General features: G+C 40.5%; 1 protein-coding gene across 1 annotated transcript in view; it reads left to right on the plus strand.

Annotated features, from left to right (window-relative positions):
* Positions 1-23,087, plus strand: part of ACACA (acetyl-CoA carboxylase alpha) — a 288,539-nt gene that overhangs the window by 165,471 nt on the left and 99,981 nt on the right. The window contains 9 exon segments of the mRNA XM_010861548.1: positions 4,413-4,436; positions 7,085-7,228; positions 7,983-8,079; positions 9,346-9,453; positions 14,371-14,427; positions 14,674-14,718; positions 20,830-20,871; positions 21,926-22,141; positions 23,034-23,083. Coding sequence (XP_010859850.1) covers positions 4,413-4,436; positions 7,085-7,228; positions 7,983-8,079; positions 9,346-9,453; positions 14,371-14,427; positions 14,674-14,718; positions 20,830-20,871; positions 21,926-22,141; positions 23,034-23,083 — 783 coding nt within the window.

Below are 23,087 nucleotides of genomic sequence, written 5' to 3' on the forward strand. Positions count from 1 at the left end.
CTATTAGTGAACACAGTTCGTTTTTTAAAACTTTTCATCTGTGATTCAGATAAGAAGCATCACAGTTGAATCAGAAGACGGAAATACAATTTGTTGTGTATTTCTATACAAACATAATGGGTGAGGACCAATTTCTTAGACGGAAATCCATGTTTTAAGTTAACTTGAGTTGCACTGCACTTTCTCTGCTATTTGCTCCTTGTGAACTTGGCCCCCTGTGATAGAATGTTTTCATTCAAACACTTTCCACTTCTCGTCTCACATCCAGAAGAGATCGGCTGTGTTCTCTCCTGATAGCACGTTTCGGTCACAACTGTATTTAGGCTCTTGATACCTTCAGTTTCACTGTAGGTGGGTGGCCTCTGGACCTTCTTTTCATGAAGGAGGTTATGAGGAAGTTTAGAAATCAGAGGCCCCTACTATGGGACTCATCAGTGACCCATTGCCATTCTTGAGAATCCTGGTAATCTTTGACACCCAGAGATTAGAACCCTTCTTTGGCTTGTACTCAGAGACTCAGAAGCCGTCCAATTTGTAGCATTTTTTAGCAGTGGGAGCGCTTGGTCGTAGTTGGCAGGCCAGAATGAGCTATAAATAAATAAAACCCCTACAGCTCTTGCTTCCTTCATTCAAGGGAGTCTGCTGATAAGATGCAAGCATCTGGCAGAAGGGAAGATTCTCACCAGGTTTAAGTGCTTACCATCGTGCTTTCTGGTATCAGTGGCTCTGCTTCTGGTCTCTGCTGCCTTATTTTGGCACTCTAGACTCGTAAGCTTGGAGAGTCGAGTTTAAAACTCAATATATCATTAAGGTAGCCCAAGGTCCCTTCTTGTCAAGGAGGACTAGCTGATTCCAGGGGGAAGGAAAAGTGGAATCCTGGGCACCTGTAAATCCCTGTATTTTGTGCTGTGGATTTGTAGCTAATTATACAGCAGGCAATAGTAATGTGTTGTAGCTCTGTTGGCAGACTCGTTTCAGAAAGAGCAGAACCTTCCCACGGGGCAAAGAAGGGGCTTGGAAGGAGGCTGCAGATGAATGAAGCAGTGTTCATTTTACTGTAAATGAAAGCTCTGCCATGGAATTGGGGCATCTGAACAGCAAGGAGGTGGTCAGGGAGACGCCAACAGAAATACATGGTTCAGATGTGTTTTACAGCTCCTGATTCAGACTCTTCTGCAGAAACATAGTCACGCAAGGAGACCACCACTGGTCACAGCCAGTCAAATTGCTCTTTCTCCGATGGTACTGCTGTTAGCAACCACTAGTAGGTTATCCAGCCGACCTCTTCTGATTCTGCTTTGCTGCCTGATTTCAAAAGATTTTCCTTATCCTGGCTCTGAATCACAGCTTGATATAACCACTGCTTGTTTGCATGCATCCCCAATCATTTTCCTATAGGGTCTCCCTTTTTTCCCCTACAAGTTAGAAGGCAGAAGAATCAGGAACATTTTTATATGATACTAGATTTATGTAGGGCCAGCTCGAATTCAGCAAAATGAAATTCAGCTGGAAGGGATGGTAAAAGGCTCCAAGAACTTGTGACTGCCAGAGAAGTCAGTGTTCCTTAAATAAAGAGGATTCAGCCAGCCGGCAGCAACTCTGACTTTGCATTCATATTGAAGCAGGCTCTCCAGCCATCCTAGGCAGGCAGATCAATAAAATCAGAGGTGACCTAATGCTGAGGATCTCAGCATTCAAAGGATTTCTCTTGTCCTCCTTTAAATTTAGTCTATATCGATGTGGAATGCTAGCCTCTGGAGCTGAGGTGAGAAAATGCCAGGTCTGGATTCTGGTTGATGACACTTTATTTAGCAGTGACCTTGGAAAACATCCCCTTTGATTTCTCAGTTACCACATCTGTAAAATGGAGCTAATCTCCTGGAAGGAAAATGATTCTAATATTTTTCACAACATAGTGAATGAAGATTCGTCATCTTAAGTTCTCTGAAGACCTAAACAGCAAATATCTTACAAATGAATTTATACTCTTTTTTTTTCGTATTTGAGAATGCAATTGATTGCCCTGTCAGAGATTGAGCAATTTATTTTTGCATGATGAGTATGCAGTGAAATGTGGCAGATTTTATTTTATTTTCAGCTATATAAATGGAATATTTGACTTATATACGATCTCCATGTTGGTTGTTGATTTATGTGCAGACCACTGATCGAGCTTTCTGGTATATCACAGTGGTATGCAGTGTGCCACATAGGTCATTTTCTTAAATTGATCAAATAGCCCCTATATAGAGTAACAAAATGTATAAATGATTGTTATGGACACAGCTAAGTATTTACTTTGTAGTAGAGAGTTTAACCTTCCTTGCTTATCTCCCCAACAGCCCCACAGATTCTTATTCTACCAAAGGGGATAAACTGACTCTAAACTTACCTCCTACATGATCGATCTGAGGCCAGTCCTTTATAGACGACCTGTCGGGAGTTTTGTTCTTACCCCATACTGTGTAGGTGGTGCCTGATTCTATAACAAAGCAGCAGGGGGCTCCCTGTGCGAGCTAACGGATTGCTGATAGAGAAGGGCTGTCTTTTTGTTGGTGGCGTTCTTTTCAATTCAGGTGCTTTTCTGCTGAAAACTTGGCCCTCATCCTGGGAAGGACTCCCTAAGGGATTCGAGTGGAGCCACAGAAGCAGTGAGACCATTTTATTAGTGTAAGAAATTGGTTAACAGTTGAGAGAGATTACCCTGGTTTCTGAATCCCCTAACTCTGGATGCAAAGGACCCTGAGATGCTTTGTTTGTAGGGTCCTTCTCTCTGCACTGAAGTTTATTGTTTAGAGCCTGTGCAGGTGGCCTTTTTCTTGAGAATCCTTTATATCTTAAAAGGAAGACTTTCCTATATTCTCATTAGCATTTCCTATTAGTTTTCTGCTTCTGCTCTAGAACCCACGAGTGCTTGTTGTTTGCTGATGGGGACCAAGTGCATGGTAACGAAGGACCTCTTGTAAAATGAAACCCATTCCCCCAAAGAGAGACTGAAAGAATCCAAAGAGCAAAGGTGCAGGTTTTTGCACTCAGAGGTTGCTCTTGCTGCCTTAGGAATCCACTCTGTGATACAGGTTTGATGCAAAGAGCATTGCTACTCACAAATCACGAGAGGTATACAGTTTGTGTGCAGTGATATGTCACCGCTCTTTATTTATATGGCCAGCTCAGTCTATTCTGCTCCTTCCACTGCCGTGGAAAGTGCATCATTTTCCTCCCTCTCTCCTCCTTCCCACATATCATCAGCACCACCCACTCTGTTCTGCCCATTAAGTCCTCTGTGTGCCAGAAAACCCCAACAATGATTAAATGCTGATAAAAGAGTGTTAGAAGGTTAAAATATCAACCAATCAACCCCCTTACAGGACTCCTAAATTGTAGGTGGTGAGTGTAACTTTTCCCTTTTACCATTGAAAATAAGGGCTTTTATTTGGGGTTTTTTGATTTGTTTGTTTGTTTCAGTTGAGGAAATGACTGATGTCAAATTAAAGGGGGAGAAAAGCATTGGTGGTAAAGACCAAAGAGAATGCAAGAGACTTGCTTCACAGTTTCCATTCTTATCCTAGAGTTCCTCTCATGATTCAGAAGCATTCTCTATCAGGAGATTCTAGGGCTTGCCAAATCTAGGTAAGGTTGTATTCACGGAAGGCCCAGAGATTTTAAATGTTTAAATGTCAAGATTGCCCTAAATTAATTTTGTTTAAAAAATATTAGTTTGTAACAGTTTATACTAGTCTAATCAGGGAATTGTTAATCAACACCTTCCTGCATAATTTTAGCTTTAAGCTCCTATAGCACAGAATACCTGTCTTTCCTATACCACCCCCAGCCCCACCCCGGCCACTCTACAGGAGTGGGGTGAGAGAACTAGAAAAGGTACTTGGGAACCCAGATTCCTGGTGTCTTTTCTCTAATTTAGAGGAGAGTTTTTAGGTTCCTCACACATCCTAGAAGATCAGTTAATGTGGGAAAGGCTGTGGCGTCAACTTCGCTGAACCTCCTTATGGCATTTTTAGTAAAACAGGAGCAAGTAAGATGCTCTCAGAATCTTGTCAAGAATTATACCTCATGTTGAAGCTTAAGATAATATACCATATTATACAGCTTCAATTAATTTTCATGAGCCTGTCTTTTATCTTTACTCTGCATTATTTTTGGTAATAGAGCTATTAAAAAAAAAGTGGAAAATACACTTTGACCCTTTCCATCAACAGCTGCTGTGGTAAGGTAGGTCAGCCTCTTTGGAGGCACCCAGCGGGTAGAAGCGTAATGAGCACTTAACTATGTCTGCTGAAGGCCAGAGCCGCCACACTGGGACTCCTCACGACGGGTCTGTATCTGCTCTGACAGTTCTTTTATTGTGGCTTTCCCTAACCTCTTGGTAACTAACTGTGGTTGTTTAATTACAGAGGGAACATCCCCACGCTAAACAGGTACCGTATATTTAGTTTTTTTCCAATTAAAAGCATCTTTTTTTGTAACTTAGTGAAACCAGGAGAAAAAAATAACACTTCATTTGACAAGCTAATATGTTATCTTTCTGCTCGGAGGTCCTGAGCTCCCCTCTGGATATACTAAACTATACTTTGTGTTTGGAAAACATGTTTTCAGCTTTTCTCCAGCCATTCAAAAAGCAACACTCAAAAAGTATGAACAGCTCCTGTCTAGCTGTGGACAATAGGGGAATGAATCACCTGTCCGATGTTCAGCTTTGCTGTAAACATTTTCTTTTGCTAAGTTCTCTGTCTAGTTTGGGGCTTTCAGAGGAGAAACCCTTATGGTCACTCCTATCCTGGCAAACTGTTCCTCAGTTTTTCAATTTTTTAGTTTCTCTAATGTGCGCCTCCTTTTTGAGGAACTCACAGGCAGAAATAGCTGATCTCATGTTTTATCAGTTTGTTAGCTGTTTTTCTAAAGTGTTAACGATGCTATGCAAGTCAAGTTTTATCTCAGACCTGTAATGAGTTTAACACTGGAAGAGTGTACCTACAGTTTTGATGTGTGTAGCCCTGTGAAGACGTTTCCAGACTGATAGAACACAGAGTGGTACTTCTAATACGTTGAGTTCCTTCTGCTCCTGAACCCAGCAAGGCAACACAATGCAAGTTTGAGAGGAAAGTAATTCTGATTGGAATCCACCAAGTGCTAAAGTTGGTGTTGAGCTCTTTGTAGATGACCAACTGTACACTGAAATGTGTATAGACTTGTGTTTATTTTGTGCCTCTCCCTTTAAATATTAAGTAATCAAAACTGGTTATAGCTTTTATAGCCTCCAGTTTGGATGGGGAGAGGAAAGGGAGTGCTTCTGTTTGGTCCCCTCGTCTGCTCTTGGAGGGTAGGCTTGCTTCATTCCTGCCTGCCTTTAGCTGTCCTGGCCTAAGAGCGTAGTACCAGGGGAAACAGAAATGTGGGTATTTTTCCCATGGGGTCTCAGTTGAGCGATAAAGATGCTTAACCCCATGCTTGCCGCAAACACAACCTGTTAGCAACTTCAGGAGTTCCCTTTAAGGGTTATCTGGACTCTCTTTCCTGTCTAACACCAGGCAGGTAGAAAAGATACAATGCCTCACAAACTTGCTCCTTTACTAAATACATTTGGTGATCCTAGAAAAGAGGATGATAGCATTTCTGAGTTTATACAGCTCTGAATCCCGGTTTCTAGTGAGCACCATGTGTAAGACTTGCTTGCCATGTGCTTCGTCTGTCTGTTTCATTCATGGTATCAATGGTTTCCTCTCGCACTCTACCTTCTAGTCCCTGGTACTGTCAGAAGATGAAGTACTTTTTCATGGTCGTCTGCCAAGGGAATAAAAACCTGGAGTGTCAGTCTCTATAGTCTGTGTGAGCAACAGTCCCATTTATAAAAAATTCCGTTGCCATTTATAATTGCAACAGAGTATATTACATTTGCAACAGAGTATTTGCAACAATATATACCCATATCTGGAGTCCACCTTGCTGGCGTCTTGTGCCCTGCAATACTGCAGGTGGTGCATTTGGAGATTTTTGAGCAGCTCCCAGAGTTCAGGTGCCATTGCCATGCTCTGAACTTGCTTCCGCTCAGTATGCCGGTAACATGTGTCGGGCAAGTCCTGGAGGCACCCTTTAGAGTGGTCCTTCCTGAGAGGCTGTCCTGATTGCTGGGCATCACCACACTGTCCAGCAGTGCCTGTCAGTACACACTGCTGCAGCACATCAAGGAACATCCAGATTCATTACGTTTTTAGATTGAACAGATCCATCCCCTTTCAGCATCTCCATATACACGTTGGTCCTGCTTACACATACTTTGAGACGCATGCTCTGCCCTTTTGTACTCTGCTGGGATGAATTAAGGGCTTTTACTGACGATATGCTTACTTTGGTATAGAAATGTTTAAATATAAAAAAGGCAATTTGGCAAAACTGTTTCTCTTTCAAAAAGGGAGGAGCTATGATCCTTATGACTACTCTTCCCATCAGCCCAGTAAAGGAAAAGATAGATACCTCAGTAAAGTTCCTTTTATAGACTACGACTTGCTTCTCTTTGATGAAACATGGGTTTTTGTGTGTGTGTGTGTGTTTTAATAATGATTCACTAAACCATTCCAGATGACTTAGAGTTGTTGTTCTACATGTGGATATCTATCTGTGAATCCTTAATCTATTACAGTTCCTAGAGAAAAATACCTCCAGTGTTGCCTAGCTACCACTCACTTGGCTGGCTTACTTCCTTTTAAAAGAGAGGATGTTTTGGGGAAGGGGAAGATGCAGGATGGTTTTTCACCCCTATGTGCTCTTCATTCACTAGACATGTCATGATGTCAGTGTGTGAAAACCGCCATGTTATTATTTGTTAGGTTTTTACGTGGAGAAATTTACGGGGTGGTAAAAATGTTGTTTGTGTGGAGGGAAAATCCCAAGGCAAGGGTTACCGTGAGCCTAGAAACATGGGCTTCTCCATAGTGGGTCAAAAACCAAACTTGCTCCCTGCCACCTGCCCCTGGTTCACCTCTCTCCCAGCTCCTTTTCTCTGTTGAGGCTCTGCCAGTCCTTGCTCCTACCCTCCTTGTCTAACGCACTCGATTGAATTACCATTTAGAATGTCCTTCTCCTCCAACCTCAACCACTACGGCATGACTCACGTAGCCAGTGTCAGCGACGTGCTGCTGGACAACGCGTTCACTCCGCCGTGTCAGCGGATGGGCGGGATGGTCTCTTTTCGGACCTTTGAAGATTTTGTCAGGTAAGGCATCTCAGATTTCTGCGGAGTGAATAGAGGCTCCCGGATTAGCCACGAGCCCGCTAAGGAGATGTAGCCCTCACTGTTACATGCCCCGGGAGAGGTATCTGTCCTTCCTTTCCACCCTCCCGTGCAGACCCTACAAGCCTCTACTTGTTGTATGGGTCTGGTCAGAAAAAAAGGAACAAACAAAAACCATCTTTTCCTCAATAGCTAGTAGAAGAAGCTGTCTGCTCTGTGATGAGTGAAATGTCAGGAGAAATTAAACACAACACTAGAGTGAGCCCCACCAGAGACGATACATCTTTTGGTTAAATGCATTCAGCATCTATCTCTTGATGTATACTGATGCATTACCCTAGGGGGAGGGGTAATTACATTGGTCTGTCACTGCCCTAGTCCTAGGCTCTTTCTGTTACTTTAAGACCGATGATGACAGCAATGCTCGTAGCTTACATATGAAAAACAAACAAAAAACACAACAGAAAAGCTTGAGATTGTTTTTTTTTTTTTAAATAGGATTTATATATGGTTTATTAAAGTTTAAGCCATCCATCCTCCTAATTTCTGCCACATGGTAGAAATTCTGCACGTCCTCTCTAGCCACTGGTGATTCTGTTCAGTTGACTGCTGAGCACGGGGTAGGACAGATGGTTCTTTCAGACAGAGCTGGCCGTGGCAGCGTTCGTCTTCCTGCCGCTTCGGGTTTCTGCCCCTTTTCATGGTGGATGTTTCTTTGGTATTTGGTATTTTTTAGGATCTTTGATGAAGTGATGGGCTGCTTCTGTGATTCCCCACCCCAAAGCCCGACATTCCCTGAGGCAGGTCACACGTCTCTGTATGACGAAGACAAGGTACGGTGTCCCTTTTGGAAGAATGCTTTGCCTCTTCAGATTCAGAACTTGTACTGTATACTCTCTCTCTTTTAAACATTTATTTATTTAGATTTTTTATTTATTTGGCTGCAGCGGGTCTTAGTTGTGGCACATAGGCTTAGTTGCTCTGAGGCCTCAGTTCAGTTCAGTTCAGTTCAGTCGCTCAGTCGTGTCCGACTCTTTGCGACCCCATGAATCTTAGCACGCCAGGCTTCCCTGTCCATCACCATCTCCCGGAGTTCACTCAAACTCACGTCCATCGAGTCGGTGATGCCATCCAGCCATCTCATCCTCTGTCGTCCCCTTCTCCTCCTGCCCCCGATCCCTCCCAGCATCAGGATCTTAGTTCCCTGACCAGGGATCAAACCCATGTTCCCTGCATTGCAAGATGGATTCTAAACCACTGAACCACCAGGGAAGTCCCCTGTGTACTCTCTTTATTATTATTATTTAATTATATATACCTCATTTAAGTATTTTTGGAAACAGGTAGAAGATAAATTTTAACCTAAAAACAAAAATAACTGTATTAAGCATGGAATCCATAGTGTAGAATGAACTTGGCTGTATGCTCTGCAGCTGCCTCTGGGTCTCTGAATATTGCTTCAAAGACTTGAGCTTTGGTTGCTTTAACTCTTAATCATAGATGGCTTGTATATTTGCAGAGCAGTGCTTTTGTAACTTCAATGAATGGTGGGCTTGAGATAGTAGAAGCAAATAGGCATTTTGTTTAAAATTTTGTCCTTTTATTAAACCCTTCTTTCCATTTCTCAGTAAGCACTTGGTCCTGGTTTTTCCCTACCAGGTTATTTTCCCATAATGGTTCGATGTTTCCTCTGTTTGACAAATTGTTAGGAAATACATTACATGGGAATATGTTCAGATAGCTTCTTTTCCTCCTTTTCCTTTACATTATGTGAAGAAATGTTGCAGATGGTTTCATTCCCATTTTATTGGTGAAAAGGTTGAGACAGTGGTCTTCAAGTTCATAGCAAGTTAAGATTTGGGGCCACCTCTAATTATGCCTTTGCCACCGTTTTGTTTAAAAGTTAGGTGTTTTTAGTCTCCATTGTGGGTGTTGGGCAGTGGTTTCATTTTCTTATTCATACAAGTGGGCAACCCAAAAATATTCTGGGAAGAGGGGGCATGTCTCTTTTCCTAGTATCCTACCAAGTACTGTAACTTTTCTCTGCCCCCGTATTAGCTAACCTCCTGAGTGCTTTGTGTCATATTCTTGGGTTACAGGTCCCCAGGGATGAACCAATTCACATTTTGAATGTGGCTATCAAAACAGACTGTGACATCGAGGATGACAGTCTAGCAGCTATGTTCCGAGAGTTTACCCAGCAAAACGTAAGTCTTCGTGTGTGTGGACACTGGTGATGGCCCCTTTCCTGCAGCCTGTGTGACATATCCACCCTTTTCTCAATTGCTACTTATAAGGCCTTATCACTGATAATGGCTGTGTCTTTGACATAATTCTGCCTCTAGGGGTAAAATTCCAAAGTGATTTAATAGTGTGAAATACATATCTTTTTTATGTCAAGAAGTATAGAACTTAAATATTCAAAATGTTTTAAGGAAGAGAAGTATATTGCTGGATCTTTTCCAGAGTTCCAGTCTTGAACTTCACCTGCTGAATTTCCTTTGATGACTTAACATGTCATCATGTTAAGTCTAGGCCCAAGACTTAATATGTCTAGGCCCAAGCTCCCCTCATGCTCCCTCTATGTCTTTCCCTCTGAGCCCTGAAAATATCAGTTATAGTTCCATCCTCCTTTCAGTTTTATGTCACTTGGATATCTTGTGTTGACATCACGCTCCATAGTCGAGGCCTGAATTCCATCATTTTCCTTCACATCTTCTGATTCCCACATCCGCCACCAAAAAACTAAACAGGAACAAAAATAACCTCAAGTAACCAAACCCTTTGTGCCCAGTCATTCAGAAATCATTGCCTTCTTTCTCTTGTTTGCAGTCCCTTATTCTACCCCTCCCTCCCTGCCCATTCCTTCCTCCCTTCGCTTCCAGCCCCCTTCTTTTCAGTTTTTAATTCCCACTACCATCTCTCTAGTTTAGACCCCTCCTCACCTCACTGAGACATTGTGACAGGTTTACTTCTGATCCTCACGCATCCCCTCCAGAGAGTCTCCATTTTGCTGATGGGCACAAAGACAGATGTCCAGGTGCCCCCTTGCACTCGACAGTGATTCTCTCTGACGTTCCGGGCACCTCCTTGCCTTACTGTTTAACATTAGCCTATTAATGAAGGCCCACAGTCTAGCCTTTGCTGTTCCGTGAAAAGACCCAGGTCTTTGTCTCATCCACCTTGTCTGCTTGCTCTCTTCAGCTGCCCCTTATCTGGAATGTTTTCTACTTTTCTTCCTTCTTCCTTCTCTCCTTCCTGTCTCCCCCTCCCCCTTTCTATCTAAATCCTGCTTGTTTTAAGAACTGTCTCCAATTTTCCCTCTTTTATGAGGGCTTCTCTGTGTAGCCTTAACTAAGATGTGTTTTCCTCCCTTGGCTTTCTAGTTGGTCAGTATAAATTGATTAACAATAATAATACTTTTAATTTTGAAAGACCACCTGTGTAAATTTTTTAACTTATTAACACCTTACTACAATCCCATGGGGTTAATCAGGAATTATTCCAGCTATACATGTGGGGAAAAGCTCAAGCTCAAAGAGGTTAAAGCCCTTTAATCACCAGTTGGTAGGTGATAGAGAAAAAAAAACTAGAATTTAAGGCTTTGATACCAGCTCTAGGGGGCACAGATCTAGGCACTTTAATAAATAATACATTCAGATGCTTGTAGTCTAATGTTCAAAATGATCGTCTGTGCTGTATGATAGATGCCAGTGTACCCTTCCTCAGCTGCCCTTCATCACAGTGTGTGCTCTTTGAACGGAAAGCATCTAGCCCGTAGTGCTTGTCATAAAGAACTTAATAGATTTTTTCTTTTTTGGCCACACCTTGTGGCATGTGGGATCTTAGTTCCCCAACCAGGGATTGAACCCACATCCACTGCATTGGAAACATGGCATCTTAACCACTGGACCATCAGTGATATCCGAGAGATTTTTAAAAGTCCCACAGTGTAAACATTTAGTGCCACAGGTGCTCACATCCTGCCATGCTAATGGTCAAACCGAGGAAAAGATGGTAATTTTGTGCTTAACCTGTGTCCTAGCATTTTCCCCACGATGCTTTCACAGCATGTGAACTGGAATGTGGGGCTGTAGTGAGGAAAGGTCCTTCCAGAGAAGTCAAAGTCGGAGGCTGTGCCTGGGAATTTTTCTCCGGAGGAGAAATCTACCTTCTGTCTTGCCCTTGACTTGTGCGTGATCGCATAAAATTAACCTGAGACCAGTGACCAAGGAGACGGGGAGAGTCCTAGTATTGTGCTTGGCTGCTGATGTTGGTGCTTGATGAAGTAATCTATCAGAGTTTCTTCCCAGGTTTTGAGCACTAATTCCCCACATTTGATTGTTTCAGCCTCCACTTAGGCTTTTTATTACAATCAGATCAATTGTATGTCAGCACACATTGATTTACAGAGGCAGTTTCTCCATTTTCACTATGTTTATTTGTAACATTAAGTGATGATAAGAAATTTTCTTTTTTCCTTGACTGGCCTTGTAAACTGAGGCACAGAGAAACCCAGAGTCTTTGCCTGTGGCTGTTCAGTAGGGAAGGGTAGACTGTGTCAACAGTCCAAGCCTCGAGAAGCTATGCGTCACGTACCGTGCTTACCCAGGAATATTAAACATTTTCACCTACTTGTTTTTAAAAAAATATAAAAAGAAAAGGAAACAAAAACAGTTAAAAAGATGAAGTGATAACTAGTTTTGTTTTTCACTTCATAATCATGCTTCTAGCAGTTTAGAAATTTTTTTTTTTTTTAAGCACACATTAAACTATCAAATAGGTTGATCCAAATTGTCCAAATAATCTTCTAGTCCCAGCATGTCTTTTTTTCTCTCATAGAAATTAGGATCATATATTTGTAAATGACTTGTGGAGGAGATTGAAGCAGTCAGTGTAAATGGAGTTTCTCCAGGTGCTGACGCCTAATCGCTGGGTAATAGCTGTGGACTTGCTGTGAGCCCCGCATTATTACAATGTAATCAGAATCCTGTTGCTCTGCTGTTATTGTTAGCCACTTGTGGAATTTTTAAAGCAATAACAATTTTGATTTTAAATCATGGCATTATTAAAGTTATTTTCTTCCCTTGCCGGAACATAGCTATTGATGCTTATCTTCGAAGGAGTTGGCTGTAGTGGAATTCTTTGTTAGTGACAGAAGAAATGTTTCTATACGTTGGCATACAGAATCAGAGAGCCACCACTGCCCCACCCCACCTTATTATTCCTCCCTCTTCTCCCTCCCCTTCTCCCTCCATCCCTTCCTCCCTTTTTCCCTTCCTTCTTCCCTTTCTTTTATTATTGTAGTATCAACACTTGCTTATTTACACTAGTGAGTATGATGCCCGTACCAATCATTTTTAAATGTAGTTAAACCAAAATTTATTTATATCTGATCTAGGAATTTATTATTAGGAAATTAATTTTTTCTACTTTTGCTTATGCTGTTGATTAGTTTTGTTACTAAAAATTGCCATAATAAAAAATGGAAAAATAAGAGGGAATGGCCCAGGGATATGCTTATTTATAGGGGGAAGCCAGTTTGGATTTAAAATATATATAGTATCAAGAAAGTTAAGAATTGGTTTATGAATATATCTCTCAGAGTTAAGCCAAGTGTATGATCAAAGTAAAGTCCGGATGTGAGTCGTGAAAGTCGGCATAGTTTTTTTCTATTGGTGTTATTCATGTATGTTGTCAGATCATCCAACAAGTGGGATTGCTTTTCTGCTTGTTGCCGGGTAGCCCCTCTTTATTAGGGACCTGTAAGAGCATGTCTTTTACTTAGTTCATTCATCTGTTTCTTTCTCTCTGCCTTTTGAGATGAGTGAGCAGGACAGAATATAGGAAGGCTTAAAGCCCAAGGCCCCAGACTCACAGAAGGAACTGTTTTGAAACTGCTAGTCTCTGTTGACTTCTTTTTTTTTTTTTAACATTTTTTTTTTTACCATGGTGTTTTTGTCATTTTATTTATTTTTAATTGAAGGATAATTACAGTATTGGTTTCTGCCATACATCAACATAGATCAGCCATAGGTACACATATGTCCTCTCCCTCTTGAGCCTCCCTCCCCCCTCCCACCCCAGCCCATATCGTCTTATTTTTATTATTTATTTATTTTTTAGGCCATGCCTTGAGGCATGTAGGGTTTCCCTGGTGGCTCAGACTAAAGAAGCTGCCTGCAATGCAGGAGACCCGGGTTCAATCCCTGGGTTGCAAAGATCCCCTGAAGAAGGGAACAGCAACCCACTCCAGTATTCTTGCCTGGAGAAAAACCATGGACAGAGGAACCTGGCAGGCTGTAGTCCTTGGGGTTGCAAAGAGTCGAACACAACTGAATGTCTTACACACACACATGAGGCATGTGGGATCTTAGTACACCAACCAGGGATCAAACCCATGCCCCTGTTTTGGGAGTGTGGAGTCTTAACCACTGACCTCCAAGGAAGTCCCTATTGACTTCTAATATACTGCTTGCCTATGCCAAGCAGAAATATGAATAATCACTGAATTTAAATGCCCATTAGACATTGTTTTTAACAACTTTTAAACAGAATCCTTTAAAAAATGCCTCCATATAAAATAAGGAGGAAATGTTTTAGAATTGATAAGGTTAGAATTTGTTAGGTTGAATTCCAGGAATGCTGTATCAGATGGTAGGTGATGTCTATAGTCTAAACAACAGTTTAGGACTTAAGTTTTCTGTTTTGTGGAAGTTTCGTATTTTTCCTGTACTGATTTCATTTAGCTTCTGTATCAGTATTGTTCTTCACATTTCAATACATGTCAAACAGTGCAATTTCTATAAGCAGAAAGTGTGTTACTGTCTACCTTGATATGTATGAGTCCTTAGAGAAGTTAGATGACCCCATATGACCCTTTCTCCTCCACATAGTTCTCTTCCCATTTCATCCAGATCAATATATAAAACCTATTCTGTAAGACTCATTCCCAGGAGCCAGGTTGAGACTTATTTATTTGCAAGGGTGAAGGTGCCGAGTCAAGATATAGATATCCAAAAAGAACGCTTAGCCCAATCAGGGCCTTCTGAGGACTGAATAGGCTAACATTTAGGATGAATGGTGGTCTCATGTATCTTCTATTTTTACATGTTTGTTTGTAGAAAGCTACCCTGGTTGAACATGGGATCCGACGCCTTACTTTCCTGGTTGCACAAAAGGTATTGGCATGTGAACTATGTACCTCTGTAATATTTCTTACGCTGCTGCTAGAACTTTAAAAGTGAAAAATGGAATGATAATCATATGCTTACTTGTAGAATTTATGTAAAGAAATAACTGTTTCAGTATAAATTTAATCAAGAAAAGCATTAGTTTGTCATCTCCTTTTACTCAATTCTTTTTAAATTTTATTTCTAATTGCCTTCTGCTTTTTTTCCCCTTCCTTTCTGTCTTTCATTTGAAAGGATTTCAGGAAACAAGTCAACTATGAAGTGGATCAGAGATTTCATGTAAGTAAGAGAAACCATGATGAAAGATCACTTACTGTTTTATCTGTTAGCTGCTGGTTATTTTTAGAAGGCCTGGTCTGATATTTGGTCCCTCTACTTTGAAAAAGTATTAGAATGGATATTCAGGTCTTTTACAGAGTATTCAGACTAAAAGGTTCCCCCCACTTTTTTCCCCATATAATGAATTCTCAGTGTATCTCTGAGAAATAGTTAAGAGTGAGCACATGCATTTATCCAAATGAATAAAGTAGAAGCAGGCGCTAACTAGTAATTTCTTCTGCGCACACAGCGAATCAGTAATCAAAGACTGCCACTCGTACTTGAGGTCTTGACTTCTACTGAAGATGGATTCAGATTCTATTATTGAGATCTGCCAATTCTGAGGAACAATCATTTATTATTTAAAATGCCTTAACAGAGCCCAAGTTAGTGTTTTTGTCTTATGTTAATTCTACGAGGAGGAAATAAATAAAAATTAAGTTGCTGGTTCTCCCATGTAACCAAATTAACTATTAATATTTATGAGTTTAAAATTTTTATTGAAAAATGTGAATAAGGAGAACTCACTAAATAGCCTGGTATCTGAACCGTGGTGTATTTGTGTATGAGCATACTGAGTATCATTATAGCAGAGAGGTCAAAAATCCAGTTTGCAGGCAGGATGTCATTTTCTCAAAGGGCTGAATGTAGTCAAAATATTTCTTTAAAAATTCCTCCTGATATGGTGAAGTAAGATTCCAAAGGATATTTACAAAGTCTTAATGTTTCTGATGAGAATTTTATTTTGTTTTTAGCAATCAAGATAATTAAGTTAGTTTTCAAGTCCTGCTCACTTGTTTATAGTGAATGTAACATTTGGGATGCTGGAAAGGACTTCTAAACCCAAAGACCTGTGTGTGGGTGGCTTTTACCACCCCTTTGTTTGTTAGGTCTCTAACACTTGCCGTTCTGTTTTCCATTTCACAGTTCACCTTGTTGGTCTAGTCTATAGAGAAACAGGAGAGCCTAGCCTGCAGGCTAAAGAGCTAGGATTTTCTGAAATGCTTTAGGAAATGTTGTGGACTCCACAATTCCCCTGTGTTACTGATGTCAGGAAATCAAGCAGAGTGCAGATATATATCAATCAATAACTGTAGATAGGAGACAGGAGGCAGTGGAGAAGTATGAGGAGCTTAAAGAGAACCCTGGGGCTTTAGGAAGAAAAATCAGGAGCTTAGAGAATAAAATTGATACTTTGGGATAGAGTATGAGAATCTGCGAATAAATACTGTGGCTGGTAGATGCTGATCAGAACTCAGGTAGACATGCCAGAGCCAGGCCCTGGATTTAGAAAAAGTATCGGGCTAGGTTCTTAAGTGCTTATCTGATTTGTTCTTTCATCACTGACTTTGGAGTATATATTATTCTGAGGAGTAATACTGAATTTGTAAAATTGTTTTCCCTTTTCCTTACAGTCTTCATGTCTATTGCACACTAACTGGTTTTCTATAATCAGCATTCTGTGATAAAACCCTCCACTGAATTTTTTTTTAAAGGCCAAAGCAATTAATTGTCACGGACATTTTTGGGGGACACTTTCTTATCATTGAATCTACATCTTGTCCTAGAAAACACCTAACAGCTTTGAAACATTTTTTTTTCTCCCTGCTCTCTTAATATTTCCCGATTTCAGTTGAATAGAGACATGTATAAGCAAGATCTGCTTGGAAATGAGCCCAGCAGGTGGTCTTCCCAATCATTCATTGTCCAGTTTCCATTTATAGTGGCAAGAAGTGGGAAATCAGTTAAATTATCAAGTGACTTGATCTGTCATAAGTGTAGTAAGCGTTGCTTTAGGGTGCAGAGAACATGAAGGTTCGGGTATGGACTGGATTTGCCCTGAAGAATTGGGTGGCAGAGGAGTTGGGGTGTTTTTATGTTAGGCCCCTCAGACATGATTAGCAATTATGCAGCAGGCAAGGGTGACTATTACTGAACTCTGGCCAGGATCTGCCATAGCCAGGAAGCCCTGGCAGGAGTTGTACGCATCTGGGGCTCACCGTCATGGTGCTGCTCCGAGATCCTCCGCTGGTGGCGGCTTGAAGGACGCTTGGCCTCTGTCGTGTCATCCGACGTGCGCTTGCCCCCTAGTTAGTGTAGTGTGAAAAAGAGGAAGCTTTCCGGGACGTTAGTGATGAATCCCTTGATCTCTGTGGCTTCCTGGTAATCCACTGTTATGTATGTAGCCTCCCCTGCTCTACACTGTGAAATCCCTATATTATTGAGTAGAAGAGGAGACGTGCGCAGGAGGGGGCAAGGAGAGGAGGAAGGTTACCGCGTTAGGTTCAAGAACAACATGGCTGGTGTGGAAGGAGGCAGCCATGCTGTTCATAGTCGTCGTCTCTTGGGCTGCTTCAGGACCAGAACATTGCCGGGTGGAGGTTCCTGGAGAGTGTGGATATTAGGTGTTTATTCACATGGCAGCAAAGGCTGGAATTATTTCCAGTATTGTTCTATCAACACAGTCCCCGGAGATCTGTCCACCAGAATGTCTGCTGATGCCTAAGTGTCTTGGCTCGACATGGAGACCATTCTTCTGAGCAGGCAGTAGTTACCAACATTAAGGCGTCTTGGTGTTTGAGTCTGTTTCCATAACCATTTAATTAAAGCAAATACCCATAATGGGACTTTGACTATCAATGCTTAACATTGGTATTTAAACAGAAAGTTTGAGGAAAAGCAAGTCTATCCTTGTAAATATCTTCTTCATATTAAAAAAAAAAATTGAGGCCTTGAAAGCAAAAGAAGACTCTCTGAATTTCTATATTAAGTTGCTGTTCTCCAGTTTTATGGAGTACTAAGTCTCTGTTTGTATCACGCACATTCAGATCTAGAATTCCAAAAAGTGCAGCAGAAGATGCTATTTAATTCTAACATACGTAGTATACTTTAAGAAGCTTTGCATATTTTTTTTCCAGCAAAGTTTTGTTAAGGATGCTAAAATGCGTGTTTCTCAGATCTTTTCTTATACTTGGCTGCCCAAACAGAGCATGAGGTCCAGAAACCATGATGAGATTCTAAATCAGATTTCCACCTGTAGTTTCCTTTTGTTTCTTATTTGTAAGATTTCATGAGATTTTTAAAAATTCTGCTGTAAATCACCTAGGAGATAATTGCAGTTTTACTGATTTTTATGTGAGTGACTCCCACTTTAAGTGTTTTGGATTGTTTTCGCCTGAAGAGCCCACTATCGAAAACAGTTATCGTGGTTAGTAGTTCATTTCTTTAAAAAAAAAAAAATTGATATGTCAATTATATCTCAATAAAGCTAGAAAAATTGGCAGTTCTGTTTGCTAGTGGATCAACTATTAGTTTTTCAGAAGGTTTGGTTTGAGTTTTTGTTTTAATTACAGTCTATATAATTAGTTCTCAGCATGTTGAGGTAAAAGAGAATTGTACCAGCAAGCTTCCAATTTCTTCATCTCATTAGGTTTTTAACACGATTATTAGTATCATAATCAGCTATGATGTTTTCTGTTGCAGGTTTTCACATTCTCTGATTTGCAGGGTGTCTTGATTGGCTAATTTAGGCAAATTATTTTGATTGTCTTGATGATGGTTGGCTGATTAGAACACAGCAGGGGTATAATTTCTTCCAGAGAAATGTTGCATTCTTTTGTTTTTTGGTACCAGAACACTAAGAGGGTTTTTCTTTGTGTACATTCAATTATGATATTTGCCCATAACACTAGTAGAATGCCTAGAAAGCAATTACATTAGTGATGGAGTAAGCTTGAATGCCTTAGTGGAAAAATTGGCTGTATGAGGATGCGGTAGGATGAAGGAATTTACTAAAACTATAATCAGACTTTGGGATTTCTTCTTTTCTGTGTTTTCTGTATTTCTGTGACTTTTGAGTGAAAAAAAAAAAGCAATTTTCTACAAAAGTCTTTCCCTGTCTTAGAGAATTGCTCATTAATCCTGGTTTACCATTGCATGGAAGTTCGTGCCATCTCCTATTCTAAATGCTTTGTGCTTAGTGAGGACTTCACTGTGGAACTAAAAATTTACTCAAAAGTTTAAGAACATTTGTTTATGTCATCTCATCTTTTGTGTAAATGGTATACTAAGTAACTGTTTTAGGTTAACAAATTAATTAAAGTTAAGAAGGAATTGAAGAATATGTGATTAAAAGATTGTATCATTACTTTACTTTTCTTTCAGAAAAATCTCATGGAAGGACTTTGTTACCCTTCTTTTTTGACTCATGTTACTTTTTAGCTAATGCTCTGAAAGCCATACCTCTTGAGAATAAAACCAAAACTAGACTGTATAAAGCCCGGAGCATGAAATCTACCGACAATTCAGTTCAACATCTTCCTGCTTAACCTTGAAGTCATCCCCATGCTCTTCACTGTCGTTCAGGGGAATTAGAGAATTATTTAGGGCAAAACATCATCAGTAAAAGATCAGTGCTGTGTAAAATCCACTTTCAAAGGGCTTTTGAAGACCCACGCCTGGACAAGTGGTTTGCTGGCCTTGCTAAACAGGCTCCTAGAAGCTGTTTTTCAGTTAAAATGCCAAGGAAAATGTAAAAAGATTTATTAACTGAGCAAGTTATAGTTAAAGTGAAGTGTAAGACCTATGGAAGGTATTCAAGAAGTTTTCCATAAATTTAAGAACCATGAATGTTGCCTTTTTTTTTTTTTCCTTTTTTTCCTGAAAGCCTTAATTTCAGTTTCTGGGGTTTTTGGTTTTTGTCTCAAAAACAAGCATGGCTCTTGAAAGAGAAGTCCTCTAAATAAGGAATTTGGATTAAAAAGAAGAATAAATAGTTAACATCCTATACTTGCTAGGTAGAGATGAAATGGCATGGGCTCTAGCCTTAGACCCAAGTTCATGTTCCGGGGTCATAATAATTGGGATTGGCATATACACACTAACGATACTATGTGAGAACCTACTCTGTAGCACAGGGAACTCTCCTCAGTGCTCTGTGCTGAACTGAATGGAAAGGAATTCCAAAAAAGAGGGGATATATGTATATGTACAACTGATTCACTGCCACACAGTGGAAACTAACACAATATTGCATAGCAACTATACAACAATAAAAACTTACTTGGAAAAAAAAAAAGCAGTACTCTTCCAGAGAGGTTGTTGAGAACATTCGACGGTCAGCACATGAGAGCACCTGCCACCCGCAAGGCTTTCAGTTCATGTTTCCTTCATGGTTCCTGAAGTTCATTGATGGGTATTTAGGCAGCTAGTCCTGGTCTCTGTGCCTTGTACCCATAAGTGTTTGATTACATTGCACTCATAATGAAGAAGATGCCTTAATGAAACCTCCTATGGAGGCAAATAGTAATGACTTGATTCCAACACTGCCAGTAGAGTTTCCCATCCGAGAAACAGGGGTATTTGGTGTTAATAAGTTAAATTTCAGAAACTAATGGACTCTGCTAATTGAATTCATCTTTGTTAATTAATAAGGTTCTAGTAAATTGGTTGCTTTCTTGGGTAATGCCCTGCAAAAGAGCAGTAAGACCTAATGATTGCATGTTCACTAGCTCCACCCTGTTCTTTCCTAGACATAGAGGGCTACTGACCAAAGTAATATCTCACACTTTTCTTTGTCTTGAAATGTTATTGTTTAAACCTTTGAAATTATTAACTTGAGAGGGAATGAGGGGGAAAAAAAGCGTGGATTGGGGATGCTATGTTCTCTGGTGAGTTTACACTTTGAGTCTCTTAAGGAGAAACTTGGGAAATCAATCCAGTAACTTCTATTGCAGTGCTGCAGTATAAGTTGGTCTTATGTGCCAGTTTCTGCCATGGGTAGCAGCCAAGAAGACGTTTTCCACTTGGGAGATGAAAAAAATACCATTTTTCACCCCAGAAGAGGGTAGCTGTTAGTCGGGTTAGTATCGTGGTGGTTCTCAAATTTGTAAGTGGGGTCAAAGTGACGGTTACCCAGAGAATCATTCATTTTCTCCAGACTAAGCTTAGGTAAGGATCGTGTTTTCTAGGCAACTGTCTTCTGGATGCTTGACTGTTTCTCTACCATGTGTTTATCCCCAAAGAGTCATATCTATGAAAGACTGACACATTTTCCCTCCTTCTTTAATGCAGAGAGAATTTCCTAAATTTTTCACGTTCCGAGCAAGGGATAAGGTAAGGACTGATTTTTTTCCTCTTTTTTTTTCTTTTTTTTAATCTTTGTTTTTTCCTTAAAAGCCCAAGAGTAGTATATCTGTGCCATATGTTCTTACCATCTTCTTTCTCTAATTGAACTTATACTTCCCTTTGTCTTACATATATCTTCGAACTAAACAAAGTTCCCTTCCAAAAGAGTTTGGTTCAGGAAACACTGTAATGTCCTGACCTACCGAAGACAGTGATAACTTTCAAAATCATCCGTTAGGATAATCCTAATGATGTAATATGAAAGGACTACTATAGTTATTGGATTATTCTCGTCACCCACAGACAGTTCATTTATCAAGGCTTGTTTATGTGCATTTTTCAATTTTAAAATATAGAATTTCAGACCACATTGGTTTCTTCTTATTACTAGCTTATGTTTTTGGCTTTCTCTCTCCATTTACTCTATGGAGATGTACTCTAAACATATCTGGCTTCAGCAAAACATACAGTAAATGTAAATGCAACTTTAAAAAAGAAATATGAATAATTATGCATGGATACAGGATATTCCATAGCCAAATACCTATTTTTCAGTATTATATAACATTTGTTTTCCTGTGTCCTTTTTCAGTCTGCCAGAAATGGTAAGAGTATGAGACATGGATCCTGCCCATACGTGTTTTAGATTAGTTGGATAAAACTAAAACACTGGTATGTGAAATAGATAGTAATGTGAATTAGTTTGGTTAATTGTATAAAAAAAAATGAGCTATGAAGGCTTTAAATGCTAGAGGAGTTCTGAGGGACTAGGTGGGGGGTTTTGTTTGTTTTTAATGGAGAGCATCACCAGTTGTAAGAGTATAAATGATGAAAGCTTACAAAGTAAACAGGGCCTCTAGTGCCTAATCTCACGTCAGGTATCGCAGTTTCCTTGTATGTAGCTCCTCTTTCTTCCCCTTTGGTTCCTTGGCACAACATGGCTTATGTTTCTTTTTTAAGCATTTCTTTTATATACAATTTCATTATATAATTTTGTAACTGCCTCTTGTAAGCTGTTCTTTCCTCCAATTCTTGTATTCAGTTTGAGGAAGATCGTATCTATCGTCACCTGGAGCCTGCCCTAGCTTTCCAGTTAGAGCTGAACCGGATGAGAAATTTTGACCTTACTGCCATCCCGTGTGCCAATCACAAGATGCACTTGTATCTTGGGGCAGCCAAGGTGGAAGTGGGCACAGAAGTGACAGACTACAGGTTCTTTGTTCGTGCAATCATCAGGCATTCTGATCTGGTCACCAAGGTGGGTGCTGTACTTTCTTCTCTTTTTTTCTTGGGCAGGGGTGCTATGCCACTCGGCTTGCAGTATGTCAGTTCCCTGACCAGGGATCGAACCTATGCCCACTGTAGTGGAAGCACAGAGTCCTAACCTCTGGGCCACCAGAGAAGACCCTGGGTGCTGTACTTTAATGGAAAGTTATCTCTGAGGGAAGGGACAGAGACACAGCCATGATTCAAAATCAGGTTTTCCTCCTGAATCAAGGCTCTTGTTCTCTTTCATCCTATTGTCCAATATGCACCAGAAGCCTAAGAGTCACTTCTCTCACAGAGGTAAATATTCCGTGCAATTAAGGGCTTTTTTTCCCCTTTCATTTGATTTTTCTTGGAAATGGAAGCATGATAGTACTTGCTTGAGAAAAGGAAAAGCATGCGAACAGAAAAACCACAGGGAAGTTTGGATGATGATAGAGGATAAAATGAAAAGTTAGAGACGACTCCATGGTAAACCTGTCTAAAAGTGGGGATAGTTTCTGTACACAGCTGGTCTGTGACTTGTTCCTGCATCCCATAGCCATAACCTTTCTGCAACTTTTCCTCTCTAAACAGATTTCCTTTCTACGCTGCTCTGTCTGGCAGTTGTGACCCTACTAGGGTTGCAGCTCTGGGGGTGCCCAGGATCTCCACTTATTGTAAGAAAATGGTACCGAACAGGCAGGAGGAAGGGCTGCTGGGAACTCTTTATCTGACCCTTGCTAGCCCCTGCTGCCTGTGGTCTTTGGGTTGACCCCAGGAAGAAAGATAAATAATATCTACATAACAGCCTTATGACTAGTTGGGTTGGCCAAAACCCAAACAAATTTTTTGGCCAACCCTATAAAACATTAATGTTGATGGTGATTTTCTTTCCTGCATAGGAAGCTTCCTTTGAATATCTACAAAATGAAGGGGAGCGGCTCCTCCTGGAAGCC

This window comes from Bison bison, unplaced genomic scaffold (assembly GCF_000754665.1).
Source record: "Bison bison bison isolate TAMUID 2011002044 unplaced genomic scaffold, Bison_UMD1.0 scf7180017864472, whole genome shotgun sequence".
Taxonomy (NCBI): domain Eukaryota; kingdom Metazoa; phylum Chordata; class Mammalia; order Artiodactyla; family Bovidae; genus Bison; species Bison bison.